The sequence below is a fragment of the Maylandia zebra genome, linkage group LG5 (assembly GCF_041146795.1).
Source record: "Maylandia zebra isolate NMK-2024a linkage group LG5, Mzebra_GT3a, whole genome shotgun sequence".
NCBI lineage: Eukaryota > Metazoa > Chordata > Actinopteri > Cichliformes > Cichlidae > Maylandia > Maylandia zebra.
This window is the reverse complement of record NC_135171.1, coordinates 38,981,897-39,004,322: the sequence shown is the minus strand read 5'-3', so window position 1 is coordinate 39,004,322 and position 22,426 is coordinate 38,981,897. Positions and strand designations below refer to the sequence as shown.

Genomic DNA, 22,426 nt, shown 5'->3' with positions numbered 1-22,426 from the left:
ACCAGTGTTTCTTATATCTGGGGTAGAGGGTTCCACAGTCTGGGAGCAGAGCAGCTAAAAGCTCTGCTTCCCAGCAAGGTGAGGCGGAAAGAAGGCAGCGCAAGCTGGATAGAAGAAGAGGATCGAAGTGAGCGAGCAGAAGAGGTAGTGTTTAACAGGTCAGAAACGTAAGGAGGAGCAAGGTTATGAATGGCCTTGAAGGCGAGCAGAAGAAGTTCCTGAAGAACAGGGGTGATGTGCTGGTAGGAGGTTCTGGTAATAATGCGGGCAGCGGAGTTTTGAACACGTTGAAGCTTATGGAGGAATTTTTGGGGGAGACCATGCAAGAGAGAATTACAGTAGTCAAGGCGGGAGGTAACAAGACTTTGGACAAGAATGGATGTAGACTGGGTGGAAAGAGAAGGACGTAATCTGTTAATGTTGCGTAGATGGAAATAGGCAGAACGGGTGAGATTGTTGATCTGAGATTTAAAGGATAGTGAACTGTCTAGGATGACACCAAGGCTCTTAACCTGATGTGAAGGGAAAGCTGTGGAGTTATCTAAAGTGAGTGAGAAATGCTTTGCCTTCAGTAGGTTAAAGGTTAGTGCCAACAGGGAGGATTTCAGTTTTATCCTCATTGAGCTTAAGAAAATTAGAGCTAAACCAGGATTTTAATTCAGATAGGCATTCTCTAAGGGAACAAGGTGGGAGGGAGGAATCAGGCCTACAGGAGAGATATAACTGGGTGTCATCAGCAAAACAGATCAAATTTGCAGAAAATGGTACCAAGACGGAGGATGTAAATTATGAAGAGAAGAGGGTCGAAGACTGAACCTTGGGGTAGACCAGAAGTGACTGGGCATAGACGAGAACGAACTGATATAAGAGGAGATATGACTGGGACCACGCTAGGGGTGTTTCAGAGACACCAAGAGAGGAAAGTCTGCTTAGAAGGACGGAGTGAGAGATCCAAAAGGATGAGAATGGTGAGAAGACCAGAGTCAGCTCCGATTAGACGATCATTAGAGTAAAGTAAAGAAGTTTCTGTGCTATGACACGAGCGAAAACCATATTTAAACCTCTTGTAGATGTTATTATTAACCAGGTGTAAATTAAGTTGAGCTGCAACAGTTTTTTCAAGTATTTTAGAGATGAAGGGTGGATTAGAGATCGGAGGGAGGTTGTTAAAGTTGTTAGGATCTAAAGAAGTTTTTTTCAGTATGGGAGTGACTGAAGCAATCTTGAATAATGAGGGTACGATGCTGGTGGTGAGTGAAGAGTCAATGGCAGCAGAGATGAGTGGGAGTAGGGAAAAGAGGCAGGATTTCACAAGGCCTGTAGGCATAGGGTCATAGGCAGGCTTGGATTTACATATGAACTCAGAAATATCAAATATATCAGGAAGATTAAAGGTGGAAAAGGGCTCAAAATGGAGAAAAGGTTCTGGAGAGGGCGTAGACAACATTCGAACTGAGTTGCTGATGAATGTTACGAATTTTTGAAGTGAAGAACTGCATCAAGGAGTTACACGTTTCAGAAGAAGTGTGGTGGTAAAGCATTGGGGGGTTGAAGAAGTTTGTTGAGAACTGTAAACAGAATCCTTGTGTTACCCTCATATTTACTGATAATACCAGAGTAGAAGCTTTGTTTAGCCTTGTTGATGGAATCAACAAGGAAAAAAAACTAAATAAAAAACACAATTTTTTTAAAGAAAAAAAAACGTCTTCAGTTTATCAGGTATATTACCTTGTGGGATATTTACATGTCTTGTTTTGTGTTTTTCAATCCCAAGCAAAATGTCTTCTCAGTCTGAAAAGGATCTCTCCTGTCCCGTCTGCCACGACATCTTCAAAGATCCTGTCATCCTGTCATGCAGCCACAGCTTCTGTAAAGACTGTCTGCAGCTGTGGTGGAGAGACAAACAAATAAAATCCTGCCCAATATGCCTAACGATTCCTTTACTGAATGATCCTCCCCGTAACTTGGTGTTAAAGAACCTGTGTGAGGCCTTCATAATTAAGAAAGCTCTAAAAGCTTCTAAAAAGTCTGAGCCTCTTTGCAGTCTGCACTCTGAGAAATTCAAACTCTTCTGTTTGGATCATCAGCAGCCGGTGTGTGTTGTCTGTCGAGATTCAATAGCACACAAAAACCACAGATTCAGACCTATTGATGAAGCTGCACATGGTCACAGAAAAGAGCTAAAGGAATTGCTGGCACCCTTAAAGGTGTTAAAGATGAACACTGAATACACTAAAAGAGAGTTTGACCAAATAGCAGAAAGCATTAAGGTCCAGGCCCAGCAGACAGAAGAGCAAATTCATGAGGAGTTTAAAAAGCTTCGTCAATTTCTACAAAAGGAAGAAAACGCCAGGATCACTGCTCTGAGAACAGAAGAGAAACAGAAGAGTCAGATGATGAAGGAGAAGACTGAGAATCTGAACAGAAAAATGGAAACTCTTTCAGAAACAATCAGAGCCACAGAGGAGCAACTGAGAGCTGAAGACGTCGTGTTTCTCCAGAGCTACAAGGCTGCAGTGATCAGAGTCAAGCAGCGCCCCCTGATGGATGCTCCACAGCTGGTCTCAGGAGCTCTGATAGATGTGGCCAAACACCTGGGCAACCTGACCTACAACATCTGGAATAAGATGAAGAAGAAGATGGTCTCCTACACTCCTGTGATTCTGGATCCAAACACAGCTCATCCACAACTCATCCTATCTGACGATCTGACCAGTGTGACATTTGGAGGGAGATAGAAGGTTCCTGATAATCCAGAGAGGTTTGACTATTGTAAAGTTGTCCTGGGCTCTGAGGGCTTCGACTCAGGGACTCACATTTGGGATGTTGAGGTTGGAGAAAAGGGATTTTGGGGCTTTGGTGTTATAAATGAGTCTTTTGAGAGAAAGACAGAAGCACCATCAGGTTTCTGGCAATTATGTCTCAGGGATGAAAAATACATAGTAGCAACGACACTAGATACATATAAATTTTTGCCAGTGAAGAAGCTGCAGAGGGTCAGAGTTCAGCTGGAGTGTGACAGAGGGAAGCTCTCATTGTTTGATCTGGATGCCAACACACTCATACACACCTTCAAACACAATTTCACTGAGAAGCTGTTTCCTTATCTTTTTACTAAGAAAGAACCACTGAAGATATTACCAGTGATCTTGAAAGTGGACAAGCATATAACTCCTCTATCAACAGGTTTTTGGTCCCATTTTTAAACCAGTAAAAAGTCCTAGCATTAATAGTTGTAAGATACTAAGAAAGAGCAAATGCTTTCAGAGATTTTTCACTTATTCATTGTTTGTCCTATTTTAAGATCTGATTTCTGAATGATTCTTTCTTCTTTTTCTAGCTACTAGGAAATAAATTTGCCGTTTAAGAAAAACTATCATGGTTTTTTGTCCTAAAGTTAAAATGTGACCTGTTGTACAAGATATAAACGATTGATCAAGTCTGAGCTGTAGTTTCGTATTTGAAGTTCTTGTTTCTTTTACAACATGAAGATACCATTACAGAAATATTCAGCTACAGTATTTGCTGCTGAGATTTGATATTTAACAATATAATATAAAATACACCCAACAAACACACATACATACTTTATCTGGGAATAAGAAAATAAAAACAACCCAGACATGAACATAAGCGTGAGGAGCGTCTGCATAACAGCAGGGGGCGCTCTTCAACCATTAAATGTAGCTGACTATAATAATTCAGGTGGTTCTCCTACTCTATAGCTTTACTGTAAAGAATCAATCCATAAATTGAATAAATAAATTAAATATCTAATGGTATATGCCTAACAAGCACTAGCTTAAAGCCTCCACAACTATTTTTAAAAAGTGATTTTGCCAAACTGGAAAATTGAAAAACAAATGTCAGTTTTATTAAAGTGCTAAACTGTCTTCAATAATCTGTTGTGTGTAAAGACTTTTATTTTTGGCCTCTTCAGCTCAACTTCAGCTTTTTGTTTTCCTTTCTAAGAAGACTGTCAGCTGTTCACTTGTGCTGGGCTCTGAGGGCTTTGACTCAGAGATTGTGATCTTGAAGTCAGAAATGATGAGGACTGAACCCTTGGCTTGGTGACGGGGTCTTGTCTAAGAAAGGGACAAACACAGACTGGATTCTGGGAAATATATTTGTTTGAAGGAACTAACGCGGCAGCCTCTTCATCACTTCCATGTAAAGTTGTTTCAGTGAAGAAGGTCCCGAGGGTGGGAGGTTAGCTGGTCTGTAATAGAGAGATGCTCCCATTCTTTGATGTGAACATTAACACACACCTAGTTGTTTCCACACTGTTGTGATTGAAAATGTTTGATTTATTTTACTAAATTAGGTGGTTATAATCATTTTCATACATTTACTGCAAATGTGCTCATAATGAGTTGGCGCTCAGTCTTCTGAAGGTCAGAAGCTTTGTTCAGCTTTACTGTCCGGACTGATATATTGTAGGAAATGACTTAGAGTGCAGAGGGGTAACTGCAAACACGCTTACACACATAGATTATGTTTAGAATAAGTCTTTGGATCAGAGAGTTCTGAATATGATATTCTAAACCAACTTTGAATCACTAGAAGAACAATGGATAATAGCATTAGATTATCAAGGATAGGCAGAGAGGTGTTTCGCTTTTCTGTCTCTTACAGAGGAGGGAGCAGATACCAGACGAGGTCATGGAGATATGAGGATGCTTCGGAGCAGACACCAAGACTGCGTCCATGCGGGAGGAAGTTAGCTGTTATAATCTATGTTTTTGTCTCACTATATAATGTACAGCCTGTTTGGGGGTCATCCTTTTTGTCAAACATGCTGTTGGTTCACATAGAAGTCCGCAGAACTGTGTAAACTTTCAACTGCAAAAAGCAAAATAAATCCTTTTTAAAGAGACATACCTTTTTTCTGAGATTCCTTCCAAAATTATGAACACAACAATACACAGAAACCAAAGCATGAACCACAGAAGAAATCACCCCTCACTCAGAGTCTCATGACCCCTTTATCATCAGGTTTTGGGTTTAGTTTCAAAACCAGCAAAACGTTGCTTCATTCTTCTCAGGAGAAAACAGAAATATAACATGTTCCATGTTTAAAAAAGTGCCCGAAGATACAATTTATTTATACTATGTTGTCTGTTATGTGCAAACACACCTCTGGGCAATCCCTTGAGTTAGGGGACTTGTTATGCTTGAATAAATAATTTACGATTTGTCACAATGAGGAACATTTTGGATTTTATGTCTTTCATCTATTTTTTATTCAAAAAAGAAAAGAAAAAAGAAAACTGAGGTCAGAGCAGTGAAAAAAAATGCTGATTGACTACATTAAGGAAAACATAACATGAGACAGCTGCACAATAAAAGCATAAAAACCCCACAGTGCTTGGGTTGTGTTACTTTGCTTAACAAAGAACAAAGTACATTATCAGATATATCCAATAAAAGCTGATTTTTACAAAACAGCTAAATTAAGCTGCAGTGTTTTTTTAAACTGACCAATAACACAATACAAATAGTCTAATGTTACAACAATGTTAAACAGCTGACTTCAGACAACAAGAAAAAAAAATCATTTTGTCTCATTCCCTTATTGACCCTAGAACTGAAGCTTTGAGTCTCCAAGCGACATAAAGAGATCCAGACGCTTTTTTCTTTCCAAGCTCCTTAGATAATTTTGTCTTATTCCGTTTTTTATTGGACTTTAGATCCCTGGTTAAGTCTCAGGAGACAGGTGGAGTTACTCACTGTAGCGACCTCTTTTTACATTAACAATCGGTCAAAATATGTTTTCATGCTGTGGTAAACAAAGTACAAAAACAATACAATTATTATAAAAAGAAGAAATGAAAACTGTACAATAGGGAAGCTTTAAAATGAAATTTAAAAATAGAGACAAACAGTTTAACTAATCCAAACATATTTACCAGCGTATTTCATTCTTGTGCAGGTTCATTTACAGAGGAACTGCAGGCATCATGAAAAGCAAATTAAACATCAGGAGAAAAGTGTAACAAGCACAAGCAGAAATTATTTGTTTTGACTAAACAATTCCTCCACATTTGAGTAAACTTTAAAACAATGCAAAAATCCCGTCCTGCTGATATTAAGCTGCACAGAAAACAAAAGCTGTAAAAATAACATAATTTTATCCATCTGTGGGATTTAGAGCATAAATGCACCAAAATAATTGTTATTTTGTATAATCTTTGAGGTGTTGGTGTTGCTTACAGTCACAAAAATTCTGTCATGTATATAAAGATGAAAAGTTCCACTCAGAAAACTGTTTGATCCGCTTTCTTTGGGGTATTTTCTCGATTGCATGAGTGTTACGTTTTTTAAATACTTTTTTCTGGAAAGTGTAACAGAGTGCTGAAACACACCACTGTCACTGAAGGAAACTTGGGAGTAAACAAAGTAATTTCCCTCCTTCGGAATGATAAGCCCTCCATCTTTGTCGATCATTCCATGTAGAGGGTCAGATACATTCCTGAGCATCACTGCCTTTTCATGAACTGCAGCTGATCCAGCTGTAGAGATTAAGAAAAAAACCACACATAAATAGACAGTTTGTCACTGTACTGGGTCGTGTGACCCAGTGTGTGGGTTTTAATGTATTCGTTCAATTTTATTTATGTAGCGCCAAATCACAACAACAGTCACCTCAAGGCGTTTTATATTGTACAGTAGATCGTACAATAACACATACAGAGAAAAACCCATCAATCATATGACCCCTATGAGCAAGCACTTTGGCGACAGTGGGAAGTAAAAACTCCCTTTTAACAGGAAGAAACCTCCAGCAGAACCAGGCTCAGGGAGGGGCGGGGCCATCTGCTGCGACCGGTTGGGGTGAGAGAAGGGAGACAGGATAAAGACATGCTGTGGAAGAGAGACAGAGGTTAATAACAGATATGATTCAATGCAGAGAGGTCTATTAACACATAGTGAGTGAGAAAGGTGACTGGAAAGGAAAAACTCAATGCATCATGGGAATCCCCCGGCAGCCTACGTCTATTGCAGCATAACTAAGGGAGGATTCAGGGTCACCTGGTCCAGCCCTAACTATATGCTTTAGCAAAAAGGAAAGTTTGAAGCCAAATCTTAAAAGTAGAGATAGTGTCTGTCTCCCGAATCCAAACTGGAAGCTGGTTCCACAGAAGAGGGGCCTGAAAACTGAAGGCTCTGCCTCCCATTCTACTTTTAAATACTCTAGGAACAACAAGTAGGCCTGCAGAGCGAGAGCGAAGTGCTCTAATAGGGTGATATGGTACTACAAGGTCATTAAGATAAGATGGGGCCTGATTATTTAAAACCTTGTATGTGAGGAGCAGGATTTTGAATTCAATTCTGGATTTAACAGGAAGCCAATGAAGGGAAGCCAAAACAGGAGAAATCTTAGCAGAAAGTTAGCAGCCATCCAGGTCTTTATGTCTTTAAGACATTCCTGCAGTTTAAGTAATTGGTGTGTGTTATCTGGCTTCATGGACAGATAGAGCTGGGTGTCATCTGCATAGCAGTGAAAATGTATGCTATGTCTTCTAATGATGCTGCCTAGGCCAGGGATCGCATGTGGCTCTTTAGTCCTTAAAGTGCGGCGCCGCGTAGTTTGAGAAAATAAATTAGAAATAAACAAGTATTTAGCTGAAGTATATTTTATTTATGTTAGTTCTTTTTTTTAACTTGTAGTTCTAAATTGGAAGATTATTGTGATTTTGAAATATAAAAATAAAATTATATTCTATTATTTTTTCATCGCTCAAAATGAGCGTCACACTTGCAGAAGCCGGTTTACCCGCCGAAACGCCGTGCATTTATCGAGACTTTCAACCCCAGGTAGGCCAATTATGGATCTTCGGATCCACGTTATGTCAGCAGCTCCACTGTGAACTATGTTAAAAACAAACACCGCTCACGCCTCACAGATGACAGCTTACAGACCTGCTGTTCAGAGGTTCAGGAGCAGAAGTCCCATTGTAAACATATCACGGCAGACCCGACGATGTTTGCATGAAGAGGCTTTTCAGCATCTCTTTATTGACCACTTTTCACACACGGTTGCTCTACGCATACAGCCGGCTGTAGCTTTTCAGCTCACAGCCTGACACAGACCAACAACAACACAACAGCATAGATGGCACAGACGTTAAGGCGGCGAGGCGTGATTGCGGGTGCCGCTCAGGTGCGTCCGCCTCCCCTGCAGCGGCGCAGCAGACCACGCCCCGCCACACACATTAACCAGGTTAGATACATATTTAGGAAGAAATTTCAAATATCTATTTTTCTTTTTTCAGCAGCATAGTGCTTTTCTTTTAAATTATTTTTTTAAAAGTCAGGTCAAGGCTCCAAAAGCCCAAAGGCGATATGAGGGTGGCGGCTCACAACAGTTTTTGTTTGCTACATGGACCATTTTAGTTCAGCTGGGTGTCTTTGCTTTTGTTATATTTCTTTAACAGTTCAAAATGTGTTAATTACATAAATAAAATGTAATTTTCTCTGTAGCACTTCATGGATTTCATAAGCAACACACCTTAGTTGTTCCCACAAAGCATAAAGGTAAAAAACAATATATACAGTGTTATCTTCATTTTACATGTTAAAAAGTATTTGCGGCTCCCAGTGTTTTCTTTTTTGTGGGAACCGGGTCCAAATGGCTCTTTGGGTCCTAAAGGTTGCAGACCCCTGGCCTAGGGGAAGCATGTATAATGTAAACAGAATCGGTCCTAGCACTGAACCCTGTGGAACTCCATAATTGACCTCAGTGTGTGAAGAGGACTCTCCATTTACATGCACAAATTGGAGTCTATTAGATAGATATGATACAAACCACTGCAGCGCTGTACCTGTAATACCTACAGCATGTTCTAATCGCTCTAATAGGATATTATGGTCAACAGTATCGAACACTGCACTGAGGTCTAGCAGGACAAGCACAGAGATGAGTCCACTGTCAGAGGCCATAAGAAGATCATTTGTAACCTTCACTAAAGCTGTTTCTGTGCTGTGATGAGCTCTGAAACCTGACTGAAACTCTTCAAATAAACCATTCCTCTGCAGATGATCTGTTAGCTGTTTGACAACTACTCTTTCAAGGATTTTTGATATGAAAGAAAGGTTGGAGATTGGCCTATAATTAGCTAAGACTGCTGGGTCTAGAGATGCTTTTTGAGTAAAGGTTTAACTACAGCCAGCTTGAAGGCCTGTGGTACATAGCTGATTATTAGAGATAGGTTGATCATATTTAAGATCGAAGAATTAATTAATGGCAGGACTTCTTTGAGCATTTTCACCGGAGCTACAGCTACAGAGTCGTACGTAGTGAGGAGGTAAAATTATTAACAAGATAATCAACCTCTGTTGGGGTAGCGTTCAGATAGCTGCTCTGCTCTGTGTTGGTACAGGGCATTGAAGATGATAACAGTGGGTGGATTATATTCTTAAACTTAGTTACAGCGCTTTCAGAAAGACATCTACTCTCCACCGCTGTGTAATCAATTATTGTAAATGTTATCAGGAAATGATCAGACAGGAGAGGGTTTTTTCAGGAAACACTGTTAAATGTTCAGTTTCTATGCCATATGTTAAAACAAGATCTAGAGTGTGATTAAAGTGGTGGGTGGGTTCTTTTACATTTTGAGAGAAGCCAATTGAGTCTAATAACAGATTAAATGCCATGTTGAGGCTGTCATTTTTAGCATCTACATGGATGTTAAAATCACCCACAATAATTATTTTATCTAAGCTGAGAACTAAATCAGATAAAAAGTCTGAGAAATCAGACAAACTCTGTGTAAGGCCCAGGTGGACGATAGATGATAACAAGTAAGACTGGTTTCTGAGGCTAAGCATCAGGCTTTCAAATGAATTAAAAGTCTGTCTTGGTCTTTCATTAATTAATAGGCTGGTGTGAAAAATTGCTGCCACACCGCCCCCTCGGCCTGTGCTTCGAGATTTCTGGTAGTTAGAATGACTCGGGGGTGTTGATTCATTTAAACTAACATAATCATCCTGCTGCAACCAGGTTTCTGTAAGGCAGAGTAAATCGATTTGTTGATCAATTATTAAGTCATGTACTAACAGAGACTTGGAGGAGAGAGACCTAATATTTAATAATCCACATTTCACACGTTTTACTCTTTGGTTCAGATGTGGATACTGTATTGTTCTTTCTTTGTGATTTTTTATGTGCAAGTTGTTTGTTGCTGGTTTTGAGTTTGTTCTTTGTCTGTTCAGGAGCTGACAGTCTGTGTGGAGATTTTTTTTTTTGGGGGGGGGGGTTGCAGGAGGAGAGAAGCTGCACAGAGTCGTGTAAGACTGCAACTTTGCTTCCTGGTCCCAACTCTGGATAGTCATATTTTGGGGGGCTTAATAAACTTGTCCATATTTCTAGAAATGAGAGCTGCTCCATCCAAAGTGGGATGGATGCCGTCTCTCCTAACAAGACCAGGTTTCCCCCAGAAGGTTTGCCAATTATCTATGAAGCCCACATCGGTTTTTGGACACCACTCAGACAGCCAGCAATTTAAGGAGAATATCCGTCTAACATGTCACTCCTGGTCTGATTGGGGAGGGGATCAGAGAAAACTACAGGGTCCAACATCATTTTGGCAAAGTTACACACAGATTCAATACTGATTGTGACCTGCGATTGGGGTATCATTACTGCTGACGTGAATTTTGATTTTAATGAATTTACGTTTACCCTTAGCCGGCAGTTTTGAATTTCCCTCAATGTCGCCTGCTCTGGCCGCTGGAAGACAATTGACTATGGTTGCTGGTGTCTCTAGCTTTACGTCTGAGAACAAAATCACAAATTACCAGAGTTTGACCCCGGCGGGTGTGTCGCCGAGTGGGGAAAAACGGTTAGACACATGAACAGGTTGGTGGTGTACCTGGGGCTTCTGTTTAAGACTATGCTTCCTCCTCACCGTTACCCTGCCACCCTCTTTCCCCAGCTGCTTGGGGTCTGCCGGGGAACAGCTAGCGGGGCCTACGCCATCTTCGGCTGCACCAGCTACAGGGGCCTGGCTAGCTACGGGTGAATGAAGGGTGCGAAGCAGAGTCTCCAATTCAGTAATCCTGGCCTCCAGAGCTGCAAATATGCTACATTTGTTACAAGTATCATTACTGCTAAAAGAGACCAAGGAGTAACTAAACATCTGACACAATGAGCAGGAAAGTGCAGAAAGGACAGGTGAAGTAGCCATAGTGCTAACAAGTCGGCTACGAGCTAAGCTAAGCTAGCGAAACAGTAAAGACACAGTGAGTGAATACTTTGGCTATAAATTAGGTAGTGGATACACACAAAGTGTGCTTCGGATGAAGCACGTGTGAAGCATTTTCTCGGATGAAGCACGTGCAGATTATATTATGAAAAAGAATGTAAAAGTTTTTAATTAAACTGCTAAGCAGATAAGCTACTCAAAGACACCACTGTCTGTGTTTGAACAGGAAGTGATACTCTACCGAAGAGAGAGCAAACACTAAGTGACAGCACCACCAAAACACCTCTCAGTAATTGCCATGGCATCATTTTGTATTCACTGGTGTTCTAGTTTCAGTTTAGCTAGTGATGTGTCCTGTATGTCGAAGCTGCGAAGCGTGCGTCGGGTAATCTCGGGGGAGGCTTGCGTTGATTACGTATGCAGTGACGTTAGAGGCCTCGCGGGCAGTCTGTACCATGTGACTGATTCAGGAAGTGGCTCGCCGGTTCGCGCCAGATGCAAAATAAAATGGGCAGCAAAACACAGCTGATTTCCCCCATCACATTGTGTCGTGGAATTAGATTGCGTACGTGCTACATAGTTTCTTAAGCATTTCTTCTTCGATGGAACCAGCAAGGAAGATTTTTTTTAAATCTCATCTCTCCTAATAAAGTATGCACACAGTAATAAATGTCACAAATGATAAGTACCATAATATAAATAAACAACACTGCAGATCCTATAATCTGATTTCTGTCTTTTAGTTTATTAAAAAGTGAAGCACCACACACTAGTTTGTGTTATTTCCCAGATGTACATAAGCATGATTACACAGTTACACAATCATACCAAAACTCTGTCCTGATAGTTTCCACTTTCTCTTTTGTATCAGACATACTGAGACAATATTCGGGATAAATAAACATGAAAAATTTTATTTATTCAGTTTAGAGGTTTTTACATCACATCATTATAACCAAAGGGCCTGTTTCACTTGAATCATCCACTTGATGGCGCAGTAGAGCAAATGAATCATCACAATGCTTCACACCATGAGTCGACGAGTTGGATGGAAAGCTTCAGTTCATCATGAGGCTTCATCTCACCATCAATAGGTTTAGCTCATTTAGTTAATTTCCAGGTTTCTGTTTAGGCCTTTGTTTCTTAATTTCTTTTGTCAACTCCCCTGTACTCAGTCTCCCTGGTTCATGCACTTACCTGACATGTGTCATGTCTGTGTGGTCTTTGGCCGTACCTGTTGTCTCTGTGGTGAGATGACCTTTGCCTTAGTAGAAAGGATTTGTGTTTGGAAGTGGACAGAAAAGCCAACTGAAGGTCATTCACCTGACGACTTTGTCATACTTCCTAAATCATCACTATTCATCTGTTTTTAATCAATAAATTTTAACTTTTATTCTTTGCCTGTCTTGATTCTTCTTTATTCTTCCTGACTATAGTTTTCCACCCCCCCCTGCATGCATGTTGTGGGTTTTTATCTTATTTACACCCAACTACTATTCTGTCTTTATTTTTTGCTCTCAATAAACATGCCACTTCTTGCTATTTTCACTCACAAGCTCAAAATCTATTAGTTGTCCTTTATGTAAGACTGAAGACAAAAGGGGACCTATCCTTTCAGCCTGGGGCACTAAGGCTCTGGAACAGTAATAAAATCAAGCAGATTAGCTCTGCAGCAGTATTATTACAACAGGTACTGAAATGCATTCAATTATTTTAAATTTAAAGACAAATTACTGTACTGTTGGAAATAAACACAGTATAATTAAAAACATCAAGCACTCTACTCGAAAATCTTTTATTTACTTTAAGCTTCATATATGAACTTTGAACATTTTTCAACAAACCAAGTTGACTAAATATTTGGTTAAGTAAATATTTCAATAAAGGAATTCCTGTAACACATTTTGCATAGACAAACAGAAAAAATGCATTTCGTAGAAAGAGGATGATAACAATGTACCTACATTTTGGTTACATAGCCAGACTTTCCTCTTCCAGTCCACAGAGCAGCAGGATGATTGTGAAGATCCTGCTGGGTGTCTTGTATCTCTCAGGTCAGTTATTTATTTTGTCTCCCTTTGCTAGTCCTTATTGCTGTGATATGTTGTAATACAGTCAGCTTACATGTTGAGAGATGTTTATGATTTATATTTTCCTCACAGGGTGGCTCGTCCTCTCCAAATGCCGTCGGTACCACTTTGTTAATAAGTCTTTTACTTGGTATGAGGCTCAGAGCTACTGCAGAAAGAACTATGTAGGCCTGGCCTGCATTGAAAACAGTGAAGAAATGAACCAGTTTATCAATACAGTTTCATCTGCTGGTTACAACTCTGAGGTCTGGATTGGTGTTTACATTCATTTACAACGGCGTTCTGCATCTCAGAATGATGATGATTCCTGGAACTGGAAAAAACAAATTCAAAGTGAACCTTTCTTAGTTTCCTATTTTTGTAAAAGCATTTCAGTGAGTGGACAGTGGTATTCCAACTGCTCAGTGGAACATCCATTCATCTGTTACAATGGTGAGAAAATAGCAAAGCGCTGTCTTTTCCAATAAAGACTGTTTTGATTCATTTTCATTTACCCAGAAAACTCAACATGACCTGTTCCTCTACCATTTCTAATTGCAGGAACTTCGCAGAGTCCTCAATATGTTCTTGTTAATGAAAGCATGGACTGGTTCCGAGCTCTGAGGTACTGCAGAGAGAACTTCACAGACATAGCCAGTTATTCGATATCTGACAGTCAGTTGCAAATACTGCTGCCAAATGGGGATCGAGCGTGGATAGGCGTCATTTCACATCCTGAAATTCGCCAGAGAGATTGTGGCAACTCCTCATTCAGATACTGGGATGACTCTGGAATCATTCCCAGCATTTTTTGCTCATTGTTTGGTGTTGCAGATTTGCAGAGGTCAGGAAAATGGAGGTTCATTGAGTATTTCACAAAAATCCCATTTGTCTGCTTTGACAACCTGCCAGCTCCTGGAAAGGAAAATGTTCAGAAAAAAGGTACGTACATATTAAGAAAATTTTGCTTTAGTTTTAGTGATAATTTAGTTATTTTTTTGTCATAATTTAAGCATCAATATTATTTTGTTAGTCTAGATTTAACTGAGTAAATATCATAAGATTACAGTAGACTAAATCAAAAGTTGTTTTAGTTCTCTAACATATAAAGTGTTAAAGCTTGCTGTGTTTTTACTGTTGAGAGTTGCTTCACAGGGTTTACAAAGAATCTCATTTTTTTTTACATGAGATGCAAAATGTGTCCATATGTCTGCTCTTCTCTTCCTCCAAACATTAGCATTTTATCATATCTTTTTGAGAAACTGTGAGCAGGGGAGTTAGTGGTACTGCTTACAGTGGGCAATCAAATGTACTCCTCGATGTCATGGTCCCAGGACTTCTACTTGGTATTTTGTGTTTCATTTGATGTTATTATGTTTTAGGTCCACCGTTTATTCTAAGGGTCCCTAGGTTGTTCTGTTAAGGTTATTCGATTTCCCCACGTATCTGTGAGTCCCCGTGCCACGTTTCTCCTCCTTGTGTTTTATTCCACGTTTTCCCCAGCCCGTTATGTCTGTGCTCTCCCCGTGTTCTCTCCTCCCCTCCTGTCGGCGCCTCTGTGTACTTCCTGTTTAACTTTGACAGTCTCCCATCAGTATGAGTCATGTTGTGTTTGCTCCTGGCCTGTCTCGTTATGATTATCTGTGTCAGCTGTGTGTTCCCATGTCCCTCGTTATCCTTCTGTGTATTTATGTCCACGTCTCCCTCCAGTCCGTGTCGCATCCTCCCTCATGACTGTGAGCCCCGCCGTGTTTCCTCATGAGTCAGTTCCTTTAGAATCTCCCAGTTTAGTTTTATATTATTTTGTCTCGCCTTACGGTGTGTTCACACCGAACGCGATGGACGCGAATAGAGCGTCAGGTTTACATGTAAAGTCAATGGAAAGGCGCGATGACGCGCGATTGCGGGTCCCGCGAAAATTCGGAAGCAGATTTGCGTCGCTAAAACGCCAAAACGCGTGAAACGCGCGTCAGTGTAGCGCGTCTGGCGCGTTTGACTCGCGAATAAAACCACGCGCGTGAGTTTTTGTGTTGCATTTTGTGCATACGCGCGTTTCGCGTCTACCGCTCGAGTTGGAAAAATCTGAACTCCAGCGTCAAATCGCGCCGCGACAACCAATCAGGAGCCTGGTGACGTGGCTGTTACCTAGGTCAAAGGGGCAGATCCAGCCAAAGCCTTTCATACTTCAATGGAGGGGAAGGCTAATCAATGCGGTAGCAAACAACTCGGAGCTGTACAACACCAGCTGCTTTCAGTACCGAGACAGGAATAAAAAGGACCGAGCTTGGAGGAAGATATGTGAAGAGATCGGGCAACCTGGTAAGTTCATTCATTTCTCTTTTGAAAGTTTTCACTGACCCGGGGAAGCCGCACAAAAGCTAGCAAGCCACCGCTATTTTCCCACTGACGTACAAATACCGTTCTGCTTTTATGCATGTTGTCATTTAGGAATATATTTTATTGTTTATTAATAAACAACACAGTGGTCCCGCTGTTCATCCGTCACTGCTTTGCTTTTTCGCTGATTTTTTATTGCACAGTACAGCATTGCATTCTGCAGCCTGATTGACAAATCTCCTGCGCTTGCCAAATTTATCACGTTTGGTTTTGATAACCATCGCGTCCAATAGAAAAAACAGCACAAAAACACCCATAACTATGAGCCTCATTCGGAAATAGACACCTGCACCGTGAGGGAAAAAGGCGCACGAAAGTGGCGGGCAGATGAAGACAAACCGCGGCATAATAATACTTTTAAGTTTTGCAATCTACAAAGGTTTGCACTTTGAGAATCAATTGTGAGAACTGTGACCAGGGGCTAGTTATTCTGAGAACCCCTGCAATAAATGAGGGACCACTGTCTACTCTACGATTATTATATCCAACCTGTTAACATTTAATACTGTATTGATAGAACCAACTGATTCTGCAGCAGAGCATCCCCAGTCCCTGAGCTCCTGCTGCTGCACCCACAGATATGTACAGCAAGCACTGATACCTTTTTAGTCGGTGGGATTCCCTTGTGATCACCTTTACTAAATATCTACAACCAATCTGATTATATCCTGTTATTGTTTTTTTTTTTTTCAATGTTGAAATTAAAATCTAGTAGCAGCCTTCTCATTTCTTTGTGTTTTGTGCTGTTTTACAGGCCCACAGAGGAGGACGGCTCCGAGGCAGATGAGGGACGGGTCCCAGGACGGTCCATCGGCGGTGGAGCTGGCCATCCTGGAGTCCCTGAAGAGGCCACACCAGTCTCCAATGGAGCATTTCCTCCTCAGCCTTGTTCCTGCTCTGGAGAGCAGCTGGTCCTTTTTATTCCTGTCTCTCTGTAAATTCTTATATTTTATATATTTATGTTTAATGTTTTTCTGTTTGAGACTTTTAATATTATTTCAAATAAATGTTTATAATGACTAATGTCTCAGTTCTACTACACAGCAAATGTTGGCACACGACTTGACACATGTAGAATTTATTTCATATTATACTAATGACAAAATATACTGATACAGTGGGATGCAGAAGTTTGGGCAACCTTGTTAATAGACATTATTTTCCTGTATAAATCGTTGGTTGTTACAATAAAAAATGTCAGTTAAATATCATACAGGAGACACACACAGTGATATTTGAGAAGTGAAAAGAAGTTTACTGGATTTACAGAAAGTGTGCAATAATTGTTTAAACAAAATCAAGCAGGTGCATCAATTTGGGCACCACAAAAAAGAAATGAAATGAATATTTAGTGTATATCAATGTGTGTGTCTCCTATATGATATATGGGGTGCCTTTGTCTGGACGTGCTTCCCATCCAGAGCTGCACAGCACAGAGGGAAGTTCCAGCGCTCCTGGAATCCCTCTGTGATGGACCGCCAGTCTCCAGGTGAAGGCACAGCCATGAAGTCGTCCACTAGACAGTCCCAGATGGACGTCGCTGCCTGGGGGGTGATCTGGCTCACCGTGGACACACAGACTCTGAAACTGAACGCGATGGTCCTGAAGGAGTCCCCGGTGACAAGGAACCTGGACAAAATTGTTCAAAATCAGTATTATGTGTACTGCAGTTACAAAATACATTATTCAAATTCCAAAATACTTTTGTGATGTCAGATTTAAATCACAAAACTTAAATCTTACATAAAACATTTTGTAATTATAAGGATAATTACAAAATGTATATTAGATAATATCTAAAACAGTTGTGTTTTGTTTTAACTTTAACATATCATAATTTGATTGGTAGCAACTTTTGCCACTACAGTGAGCCAATCACTCATAATTCCTAAACATGTCAATCAGGTAGGAATGAAGTAAGACATTAATAGAAATAAAGAGTTGTATGTTGACATGTAGCCCTTTCCTTGCTTAACCTTGGTAAAACCTCAAAATCCCATCCTTTCGTGAACCTCGGGACCAAAAATGGTCCCGCCCCAAAAGTGCTCTAAAAATGTTATATATCAATATTTTTTTCTACTTTAAATTAGTCAATCTTTTAAAACTACTTCTGCTTAAAATATCCATGTCAAGTTTTAATTATATTTTCATTGTTTTAACCCTTTAAATCCCAGTTTTATTATATGAGCGCCCTGTTTTTTTAGCCCCAAAAAACAAAAAAACTAAATATTTTCCAAAAAAAACATTTGAAGTAATATTTGTTTGTTATTATAATTAGGCCTTTAGATGGACTAAAGATTGGCACCAAGAGTCATTTCGATCGCCTTTTATTTTTTTTTCCAGGAGCGCATTTCATAAAATGCACACTATCGACCACGCCCAAAAAGTGCTATAAAAAATTTATATATTAATATTTTATTCCACTTTAAATTAGCCAATCTTTTAGACCTACTTCTCCTTGAAATATTCATGTCAAGTTTTAATTACATTTCGCGGATTTTAACCCTTTATATCCCGGTTTCGTCACATGAGTGCACTGCTTTTTTTGCCCCAAAAACATAAAACATAAAATATTTTCCAAAAAAAACATTTGAAGTAATATTTTATTGTTATTATAATTAGGCCTTTAGATGGACAAAAGATTGGCACGAACATTAATTTCGATCCGGTTTTAATTTTTTTTCCAGAAGCCAAAAATGTCCCCAGGCGGCGCTGCTGCTCCTGCTCCCCCGGGGAGGAGTGCCTCTGCCGCGGGTGTGTTTCGCGCAGCGCCGGAGCATATGGTTCGGTTCCCGTGTCTGCAGCACACACTTCCGCTACCACGTGAAAACAAATACGTCATTTCCTGTTGATTAAAAAAAAAAAAAAAAAATCAAACGAACCTAAGGGTAGAAAATGGTCCGGAACGAGCAGCGGGCCAAGCTGCTGTGGTACGCGGGAAATTAGTGTGCCTTTTCCGGGTATCTGTCTCGAGCAGGCCGCTGGAGAACATGTGTATGTTCCAGCAGGCGTCACATGTGGAGCAAGGGCGCCACCCGGTGGACAAATAAAAAAATTACAACTCTAAGGCCTGTAGTCACTTTTTGGCACAACACCGGAAACCTGACGATCGATTTGACCGTAATTTTTCTGGCGTGAAAAATAGCGTTTATAATGGGTTTCAATGGGGCACAAATCGGCCACGAGGTTCGATAGTGGATGTATGCCTTTTATTCAGCCATTTAAGCTCATTTAAAAAACTCAGACTGAAATTTTAAAATAAAATGGGAAAAAAATACATGTTTGAAAATTTGGCTATACTCCATTAAACACAGTGGAAATGGCGTGGAATTAAAAAACGGAAAGGCCACGAAATGGTCCCAGGTTCTACAGAGGGTTAAATCATTAATATTTTTGAAAAATTAATCTGTGATAAGACAGCTTATCAAGATAGAACCATGTAACTAGAGATGAACCAAACTGTTCACAGTTTTATCTAACTCTGTTTTAATAAAGGCTGTGACCCCTGCTATAGAGTCTGACAGCTGCAGGGATTATATACAAATATTCAACTATCCCAGAATTAAACCAGGTCTAAATAAAAAGGAGTGAGTATCACTACAAGGTTAACTCAGTGGTCCTAATGCTACAGTTTGATATCAGCAAACACCGAGCGCATACATTGATGTGACACCACAGCCATGCTATCATTGCAAACACTGAGAACAGCATAAATCGAATTAAATCGGGACTTGATGAGAGCTTCTGAGTATCACTAGAAATATTATAAAGAGTCGTCTCTGTACCACAGTTTGCTTTCAGTAAACACCGACAGCATTCACTGTTAGCATAGCACATCCATGTTAGCAGTGTATAACTGGATGGATTAGCATATTAGCACAGATATCAATAAAGGACTACCGTATTAAATAGTTTTACTAACCTCAGGCAGACGGACAGGCGCTCTGCAGGTGGGATTGAGCGTCTGTAGTTGGTGTCTAGGCGGGCGATGCTGGGACCGACGAGGGAAAGCAGGTCCTCAAACTGGCCGACGGTGATAGCGCTGGAATCGGCCGTCATCCAGGCGCAGCTCCTGGAGCAAGTGGTGAAACTCACCAAACTGCTCATGCCTCTGGAGGACCTGATGGACCCAGGTACGGCGAGGACGTCTTTTACGCTGCTGCTCTGCTCTCCACAGTACATAGAGAAGGGAGACTCTCTCTTCAAGCGCTAGCTCGATAGCTGCCATCTTGCAAAGATGGCAGCAAAGTCTGGCACAACTCCCTCCCACATTCCTCCCACATTTCGACGCGCGATGGATTTTTCTTGGACACGCGTTGAGACGCGAATGTACACGCGTCAAATTAGGGGCGTTTGGGGCGTTTTATTCGCGTCCATCGCGTTCGGTGTGAACACACCGTAAGTCTTCTGTTAGCAATGAAGCTGTATTTAGAGTTCAGTCCTGTTTCCTGTGAGTTTGCGTTTGGGTCCAATTCCTGCCTGCACACGGCCTGATCGTGACACTCGAAACTTATTGCAGATTATTTCTGATTGGATCACTTCCAAACTTTACGTGTCATTATAATTTTGTCCTTGCGCATTCGTTTTTTGTTTTGTTTTGGTAATGTTTTCTTTTTGTCAGAAAAAATGTTATTGATTAAAAACTATTTTGAAAATTATTGGTCAACAAACATTTTGAGACCCAAAAATAAAACTGAAAACTCGTCATGATTTCTTTTGTCTTCTCTTTCTCAGTAATAAAAATGAGCTTGAATCTGGAGGACTTGTCTGTGGATCTGAATGACAGAGCTGTCAAAGCAAACCTCCTAACAAAGGCAAGTCTCTGCAAGTTCTATAAGTGACAAAAATATTGTTAGGACTTCGCTGTAATAATGCAATATGATTTTGTGCCTTATCTAAATGCTGAGAGCTGATAATTTTGATAAATCCTTCAGTCTTTAGGACCTTTGCTGTCAGAAGCAGCCTTTGTGTGAGGTAAAAGCCTTTTTTGTGTGTTTTTAGTCACCTGGAGGCTTTAAATTGTTTACTGTTTGTGTTTCAGCTGCAGGACAAACTGGAGGAAAAAGGAGTGAATGGAGTCAATCTGAAGTGGAGAAAGCTGCCTGATGGAGCAGTCTTCCATAAAGAGGAGAAAAATACTAAGAAGGAAGAAAAGAAGAAAACTGAGCTGTGAAATTTAAAACCAACTTTACTGCCACTTACAGCTTAACAAATTTATCAGAGCCCCATCCAGTGTAAGGTTGCTGATTCTCATTCCCACTGCTTCTCGACAGGGCCATTTACCAAGAGCTACGTCAGAAAACATTCTGTAAAGAAAAACATTTACTGATGTTACTGAACGACGAGGACCCAGTGTTGAGAAAACTGACGGTCGATATCATTAAAAATCACCTGATCGACACTATGCAGAATCCAGCCGTGTGTAGCTGAAGAGGCTGAAAATTACAGGTTATCTGTGGAAACCTCTATCAAGAAGGTGGTGACGCGTGTCATTAAAAATGCCAGTTCACCTTGCTGTACTGAAAAAGTTGATGCCATCACCCAACGGCTGTTCATAAAACTCTGGCCTAGACTTAAAAAAATCAAAATCGACAATGTGATATTCCTCAGTGATATGGTTTACAGCTCTTTAATAGAGAAATGGAAAGAGCCAGATGTCATACTGACATTCATGGAATTAGGCCACAAACATACAGATGATGTAATTGTAAAGGTTTTCAAGGAGCATGCCATCACTGTATTGGAAAGAGAACATTTCATCACAAGCTTCTTTCTCTCTGCGGGTCATGCTGTATGGATCGCAGGCAGAAAATACTTGGTTAGTGTTTTGTAAGTCCCTAAAAGTAGATTCTGTTCATCTGGACGTAGCATTTTCAGTTTCAATTTATTTAACATCTAATCGATTCAGGGTTTTAGAGTGCTTTGTAATGATGTGCGTCCTGTGACGTGACAATATTTAGTCGCTTTGAAGCATGCCTATAGCATAGCCCATCAGTGGTGTCAGTTTATGTGTGGGTATATAAAATATTTTTATATTGTTAAAAAAGTACATCAATGTAAAAAATTTAAAATGATAAATGTGTAAACTAAAGTCAAAAGCTGTGCGGTTTATGATGTCAGTGTGGCCCCCCGCTCCTTTTAATATTATCAGTTATAGCCAAAACAACGAATAGGAGCAGTACTATATGGTACTATTTGAGGTGCTAGTACTAGGGCTGGGCGATATGACCCAAAATTCATATCTCGATATTTTTTAGCTGGATGGCGATATAAGATGTATATCTCGATATTTTTTTAAAGCCATAAGGTAAGAACAAAAAGAGAGTTCTTAGTCAAAGCTGTGTCCCAGATGTCACATGTGCACTTGTATTAACATACAGCATAGATGTACATGAAAAAAACTACTCAAAAATAAATTATGAGCATTTATTAAATAATAATGCTCCATAAATAAAACGATGTTGTTTTTGTGCATAACAAAGAGCTCACAATTGTGCAGTCAAAATGTAAACTAAAAGACGCTGAGCATAATAACAAAGACAGATTTCACAGCTGCTCTCTTTCCAAGTTCGTGACTGACAGCCTGGAGTTTGAAATCCGCTTCATAACCGTGTCTCTTAACAGGTGCCATTTATGGTCCTTATACACACACAATACGGTAATATTACGTTGAAGCACAGTATGTATCACTCCGCGAGGCTCCTCGGTCGGTAGCCGTAATGCTCCGACAATCCATCAAGCCGGTGCAGCTCC

General features: G+C 40.3%; 2 protein-coding genes and 1 long non-coding RNA gene across 4 annotated transcripts; 1 reads left to right on the top strand and 2 right to left on the bottom strand.

The window, feature by feature from the left end:
- Positions 1 to 1,778: 1,778 nt before the first annotated feature.
- LOC112432821 (E3 ubiquitin-protein ligase TRIM35-like) lies at positions 1,779 to 3,980 on the top strand. Its single transcript, XM_076884441.1, has 2 exons — positions 1,779 to 2,715; positions 2,980 to 3,980. Exons 1-2 carry the CDS (start codon positions 1,779 to 1,781, stop codon positions 3,204 to 3,206), a joined length of 1,164 nt encoding a protein of 387 aa, XP_076740556.1. The 3' UTR covers positions 3,207 to 3,980.
- Positions 3,981 to 5,219: 1,239 nt separating this feature from the next.
- On the bottom strand, positions 5,220 to 11,617 carry LOC143418676 (uncharacterized). 2 transcript variants are annotated; one of them, XR_013098715.1, is made up of 2 exons: positions 11,449 to 11,617; positions 5,220 to 6,864 (listed from the first exon to the last, which is right to left on the bottom strand). It is a non-coding gene; the product is annotated as an uncharacterized LOC143418676 (long non-coding RNA). The 2 variants fall into 2 exon arrangements; XR_013098716.1 differs by having other exon boundaries at positions 5,220 to 6,512.
- Positions 11,618 to 16,716: 5,099 nt separating this feature from the next.
- On the bottom strand, positions 16,717 to 19,901 carry LOC143418675 (uncharacterized). Its single transcript, XM_076884328.1, has 2 exons — positions 19,596 to 19,901; positions 16,717 to 17,302 (listed from the first exon to the last, which is right to left on the bottom strand). The coding sequence occupies exons 1-2, from the start codon at positions 19,853 to 19,855 to the stop codon at positions 17,032 to 17,034; spliced, it is 531 nt and encodes a 176-aa protein (XP_076740443.1). The 5' UTR covers positions 19,856 to 19,901; the 3' UTR covers positions 16,717 to 17,031.
- Positions 19,902 to 22,426: the final 2,525 nt, after the last annotated feature.

What these genes read in the sequence shown, in the direction of transcription:
- LOC112432821 (XM_076884441.1), top strand. Translation starts at nt 1,779, where the DNA reads ATGTCTTCTCAGTCTGAAAAGGATCTCTCCTGTCCCGTCTGCCACGAC. An exon ending in CCTATCTGACGATCTGACCA is followed by an intron (nt 2,716 to 2,979) that starts GTGTGACATTTG and finishes AATTTTTGCCAG; the next exon opens with TGAAGAAGCTGCAGAGGGTC.
- LOC143418675 (XM_076884328.1), bottom strand. Translation starts at nt 19,855, where the DNA reads ATGTACTGTGGAGAGCAGAGCAGCAGCGTAAAAGACGTCCTCGCCGTA. An exon ending in CGCCTGTCCGTCTGCCTGAG is followed by an intron (nt 17,303 to 19,595) that starts GTTAGTAAAACT and finishes AATTTTGTCCAG; the next exon opens with GTTCCTTGTCACCGGGGACT.